A 6,088-nucleotide genomic window follows, 5' to 3' on the forward strand; every position below is an offset into this window, starting at 1 on the left:
CATTCTGGTTTGCCATGGTGGCATTTTTTTGGTCCTCTTTTTTTTTAACTTGGAATATATATGTAGTTTGAGCCTCCATTATGGTTTTATAAAACGTTTCTATGCAGCTTGCAGGCATTTCACTCTTGTGACTGTTCCTTTTCATTTCCATTTAACTAGCTTCCTCCTTTTTCTGTAACTCCCCTTCTTAAAGTTAAATGTTACTGCGGTGGGCTTCTTTGGAATCCCCACCCACCCACAAGGATGTTGAATTGAATCACATTATGGCCACTATTACCATATCCTGTGATCCACTTAGAACTAAATCAAAAACTGCCTCCCTCCTTGTGGGATCCAGGACTACCAGCTCCAAGACACAGTCATTAATAGTGTCTAGAAATATTATCTCTGCATTCCGTGCTGAGGTGACATGTACCCAGCCAATATGGAGATAGTTGAACTCCCCTATTATTATTATTATTGAGTTTTCTATTTTTATAGCCTCTCTATCTCCCTTGGCATTTCACAAGCATCACCACCATCTTGGTCAGGTGATCAGTAGTATATCCATACTGCTATACTCCTATTATTCAAGCCTGGAATTTCTATCCAGAGAGATTCTATGGGACAGTTTGATTCATTTAAGAGTTGTTCTATATTTGACTCCACGCTTTCTTTCACAGACAGAGCCACTTCCCCCACCAGTGCGATCTACTCTGTCATTCCTATATAGTTCGTACCCTGGTATTACCGTGCCCCACTGATTATCGTCATTCCACCAAGTTTCTGTGATGCCGACTATGTCAATGTCCTCATTTAATACCAAGCACTCGAGCTCCCCCATCTTACTATATAGACTTTTATTAGTCGTATACAAGCACTTCTAAAATTGGTTAGTATTTAGTTGTCTGCTTCATGTGAGGTAACTGAATGGGACTCTTTCATTTGACTGTTTCTCTTCATTTCCTACCTGCAATTTATCCACTTCTATCCTCTCCCCTTTACTAGGGCAGAGAATCCCAGTGAAAGAATGCTCCCCTAAGGGATGTCTCTGTCCGAACCATGTGCTCCTCCGTATCTGTCGACTTCTTCCAGCCATTAGTTTCAAAACTCCTCTACCACCTTTTAAATTGTATATGCCAGCAATTTGCGTCCATTTTGGTTCAGGTGGAGCCCATTTCTCCTGGATAGGCTCCTCCTTTCCCAAAGGGTTCTCCAGTTCCTAATAACCCTAAACCCCTCCTCTTACCTAGCAGTCTCTCTTCTAGCTTTCCCTATGTCATTGGTACCTACATGTACCATGACCACCGGCTCCTCCCCAGCACTGCACATGAGTGTCTAGATGTTTCGAGAGATTTGCAACCTTCACACCTGGCAAGCAATTCACCATGTGGTTCTCCCAGTTATCACAAACCCAACTAGCTATATTTCTAATGATCAAATCCCCCATTACTGTTACCTGTCTCTTCCTAATAACAGGGACTTCCTCCCCTGGAGGGGTATCGTCAGTGTGAGACGATACCATGACATCACCTGAAGGAGGGTCCCAACTATGAGACTGTTTTCTTCTGTTCCAGTTGGATGTTCTTCCTGAAACTTTCATCCTCCTCAACAGCACAGAAGCGGTCAGCCTGGGGATACAACCACACTGCAGTGTCCCAGAAAGTGCCCCATCTGTGTTCCTCTCTGTCTCCCTCAATTCCTCCCCGTCTCCCTTAGTTCCGCCCCTTCAGCCACTCTGGTCTCAAGAGCCTGTACTCAGTCCCTCAGGGCCCTGAGCTGCTTAAATTGTCACATATTTAAACCGTATATTCAGATATTATCTAACACTAGGGTGAAGGGATTTAGGGGAGGGAAAGGAAAGTAGAGAGACAGAAAATGAGAATGTGGTGAAGCTGCTGAACTTGGGGGGAATATAACATGCTGTCTATGGAATTATGTATCATAGAATCATAGGACTGGAAGGGACATCGAGAGGACATCTAGTCCAGTCCCCTACACTCATGGCAGGACTAAGAATTATCTAGACCATCCCTGATAGGTGTTTGTCCACTCTGCTCTTAAACATCTCCAGTGATGGAGATTCCACAACCTCCCTGGGTAATTTATTCCAGTGCTTAACTACCCTGACAGAAAGTTTTCCTAATCTCCAGCCTAAACCTCCCTTGCTGCAATTTAAGACCATTGCTGCTTGTCCTCTCCTCAGAAGTTAAGAAGAACAATTTACCTCCCTCCTCTTGTAACCAACTTTTATGTACTTGAAAACTGTTATTACGTCCCCTCTCAGTCTTCTCCTCTCAAGACTAAACAAACCTAATTTTTTCAATCTTTCCTTGTAGATCATGTTTTCTAGACCTTTAATCATTTTTGTTACTCTTCTCTGGACTCCAGTTTGTCCACATCTTTCCTGAAATGTGGCGTCCAGAACTGGACACACTATTTCAGATGAGATCCAATCAGTGCGGAGTAGAGTGGAAGAATTACTTCTCATGTCTTGCTTACAACACTCCTGCTAATACATCCTAGAATTATGTTTGCTTTTTTTGCAACAGTGTTATACTTTTCATACATATTTAGGTTGTGATCCACTATGACCCCCAGATCCCATTCTGCAGTACTCCTTCCTACACAGTAATTACCCATTTTGTATGTGTGTAACTGACTGTTCCTTCCTAAATGGAATACTTTGCATTTGTCCTTATTGAATTTCATCCTATTTACTTCAGACCATTTCTCTAGTTTGTCCAGATCATTTTGAATTTTAATCCTGTCCTCCAAAGCACTTGCAACCCCTCCCAGCTTGGTATCATTCACAAACTTTATAAGTGTACTCTCTATCCCATTACCTAACACGCTGATGAAGATATTGAACAGAACCAGACTCAGAACTGATCCCTGCAGGACACCACTCAATATGCCCTTCCAGCTTGACTGTGAACAACTTATAACTACTCTCTGGGAACGTTTTTCCAACCGGTTTTTTGCACCCACCATCTAGGTTGTATTTCCCTAGTTTGTTTATGAGAAGGTCATGCAAGACAGTACCAAAAGCCTTACTAAAGTCAAGATATACCACGTCTACCACTTCCCCCCATCCGCAAGACCTGTTACCCTGTCAAAGAAAGCAATTAGGTTGGTTTGGCACAATTTGTTCTTGACAAATCCATGTTGACTGTTACTTATCACCTTAGTATCTTCTAGGTATTTGCAAATTGATTGTTTGATTATTTGTTCCATTATCTTTCTGGGTAATGAAGTTAAGCTGACTAGTCTGTAATTCCCCCAGGTTGTCCTTATTTCCCTTTTTATAGATTGACGCTATATTTGCCCTTTTCAAGTCCTCTGGAATCTCTCCTAACTTCCATGACTTTTTGAAGATAACTGCTAATGGCTCAGATATCTCCTCAGTAAACTCCTTGAGTATTCTAGGATGTGTTTCATCGGCCCTGGTGACTGGAAGACATCTAAGTTCTCTTGAAGTGTTAGTTCCCTATTTTGGCCTCTACTCCTACATGAATCACTATGTTAGACGACCAATCGCAACTAAACTTTTTGGTGAAAATCAAAACAAAAAAAGATCATTTAGCACTTCTGACATTTCCACATTTTCTGTTACTGACAATAACAGAAAATGTGGAAATGTCAGATGGACGGACGAACAATAACAGTTCTCAAAGAACTCATTGAGTAAGGGGCCTACTCTGACCTTGGTCTTCCTCTTGCTTCTAATGTATTTCTAGAATGTTTTCTTGTTACCCTTTATGTCTCTAGCTAGTTTGATCTCATTTTGTGCCTCGGCCTTTCTAATATGTCCCTACATACTTCTGTTATTTGTTTATATGCATCCTTTGTCATTTGACCTAGTTTCCCTTTTTGTAGGGCTTCTTTTGAGTTTCAGCTGGAGATTTTAACAGTCTGAGCTGAGAGTCACTAACACTGCATGCTCTCAGAGTCTACCCTTCCAGACTGGTGAGGGCCACAAAAGTTGCAAAAACACCACATCACTAAACAGCAGCCTGTCCTCCATACAGAGCACTATCCCAGACAGACTGACATTTCAAAGGTGTTCAGTTACCAAGGGAATGTGGAGAGAGAGAGAGAGGCTAGAAGGAAAACAAGGAGAAAGAAATACCCAGAAATCTACAGGTCCCCCCATTCATGATATGCTGGAATAAAATAGTCCCCTGCTGCAGCTAACTTTACATGGCCAGCAGTTTAAATACATCTGAGTGAAGTGCAAGGTCAGTTTCCAAATCAAAGAGTCTCTTCTCCTCTGTTTACCTGACCTCTCTGCTACCTCTGTCACCACTGACCACTCACGTTGATACCACCACCACCCCCTACCCCGTCTTGGGCTCACAGGACTCTGTCGTTTCCTGGCCCTCTCCTCTTTCTGACCATTACCCAAGGAGAATCCTCTTCCTCTTTCCTCCCCCTGGTGCATGTGCCTCAGGGATCTGTCCTTGGTCCCCTTTATTCTCCTCCTCCTTCTCACTCACCCCTTCTCTGCTCCCCTGGTGCATTACCCCTGGGGCCAATGGCCCTCAGATCTACCACTCAATCTCCAGCTCTCCCGAGGCCTCTCCAATAAGAGACATCTGTGGGGAGTTCACCTCCTTATATGAAACGAGGCAAAAACTAAACTTCTCCTCATCTTCCTCCCACGCCTTTGTACCAGGAAAACTGTGATCTACTGGTCTGTAGACCTCTCCCTTGCATCCAGCAGCTAAAACGATCTCCCTTTCCCACTGCTCTGTTCCTCTTCCCACCACCAGCCTTCTTGAGGCCATTCACTGCCTCCCCGTTTCTTTCCACGTACAGTTCAAATTCCTCACCCTCACTTGTCAGGCTCTGTACAGCTGTGCCTGGCCCCATCCCACTCCCTACTCCTGCAGTTTTCCCTGGTACTCTGCCCAACCCTCTCATCTCGCTCCACCCTCTCTCCTCCCATCCTTGTCCCTTCTTTCCCTTTTCATGCTGCTCCTATGCCTGCAATGCCATCCCTCTTGGTCTGCGCCAGGCACCACTGCACTGCTCCTCAGAACATGCATCTCTTGCTTAGCACAAGAATGGAGCTCATTGGTACAATCTACTCCCCAATTTAAAATGCCGGAATCTACACGATCCAACTGCTATCTGACCCCCATCATTCTCATCTGTCTTAACCTTCATCTCCCCATCCCTATACTTCCTTTGCTAACTTCATATCAGTATTTGTCTAATCTATACCGTAGGTTCCCGTGGCAGGGACCATCATTTTTGACCTCTATGCCCTGCCGTGCGGTTAAAGGGCTGCCCAAATGCTTATTAGTAACAAAGAACCGCAGCAACTCCGGCACTAGGTGTCCTTAACTGTGTCGTTCAGGTGGGTACAGTACCTTTCATTTTTGAGTGACAGTCGAGCACTGGATCATGACAGATTGTGCAGGGCCACCACGGTCGTCTGTTGAACTTAGCCCAGACTAGATCTCCAACGTCATACTTCACTGGAGCAGGTTTCTTCTTGGCTCGATTCTTTGGACAGAAATCAGAACATGAGGAATCAAGTAAGTGACAGACACCTTTGAAGAAAGTCTCACATCTCACTGGAACATCATCGGACAATCACCAGTGGTGATTTCTATTTTTAAAAAAAGCTAATATTTCTTGTTCGGACATCTTTCACAGGACACCAACAATTTCCTCCCCCCACTCCTTCCCAATCCACTGTAGCTAGACATCACACCGTTCAGCAGTAAAAGCTTTCAGCTCATAGCCAACACCAATTACTATCCAGTTCAGTCAGATGTCTTAGTTCACAGACAAGGAAGCAGAATATCCTGAGGCAGTTCTGTCTGGAAGGTGGTGATCAGAACAACAGATGCACAATATCTGCCACTGAGTAAAGGAAAAGTGCTGGGCACATACAAGCTAATATTACTCTGCTTCTCAGACAAATGTAGGAAACGGAGTTTGCTGATAAAACACTTTATAGTACACTGAATGCATGTATGGTCATGATATCTTTGCCATTTCTCTGGCAGTTTAGTTTATGCATGCAGAACCACCGCTGCTCCCCCTCCCAAAATCCACGGGAGTGAGAGAGCAGGCAAGCCTGCATTGTCAGTCT

At 44.0% G+C, this 6,088-nt stretch overlaps 1 protein-coding gene across 3 annotated transcripts in view; it reads right to left on the bottom strand.

Moving 5' to 3' along the window:
- The window catches only part of NSD1 (nuclear receptor binding SET domain protein 1), a 105,035-nt gene extending 99,548 nt beyond the window's left edge, over nucleotides 1-5,487 (bottom strand). For all 3 annotated transcript variants that reach the window (XM_084635857.1, XM_084635856.1, XM_084635855.1), the window contains exon 1: nucleotides 5,358-5,487. In XM_084635857.1, the coding sequence (XP_084491983.1) occupies nucleotides 5,358-5,364 (7 nt within the window). In that variant the 5' untranslated portion in view covers nucleotides 5,365-5,487. The remainder of the gene's footprint in view (nucleotides 1-5,357) is intronic.
- Between the last annotated feature and the right edge of the window lie 601 nt (nucleotides 5,488-6,088).

This window comes from Lepidochelys olivacea (genome assembly GCF_965140295.1).
Source record: "Lepidochelys olivacea isolate rLepOli2 genome assembly, chromosome: 8".
In the NCBI taxonomy this organism is placed as follows: Eukaryota; Metazoa; Chordata; order Testudines; family Cheloniidae; genus Lepidochelys; species Lepidochelys olivacea.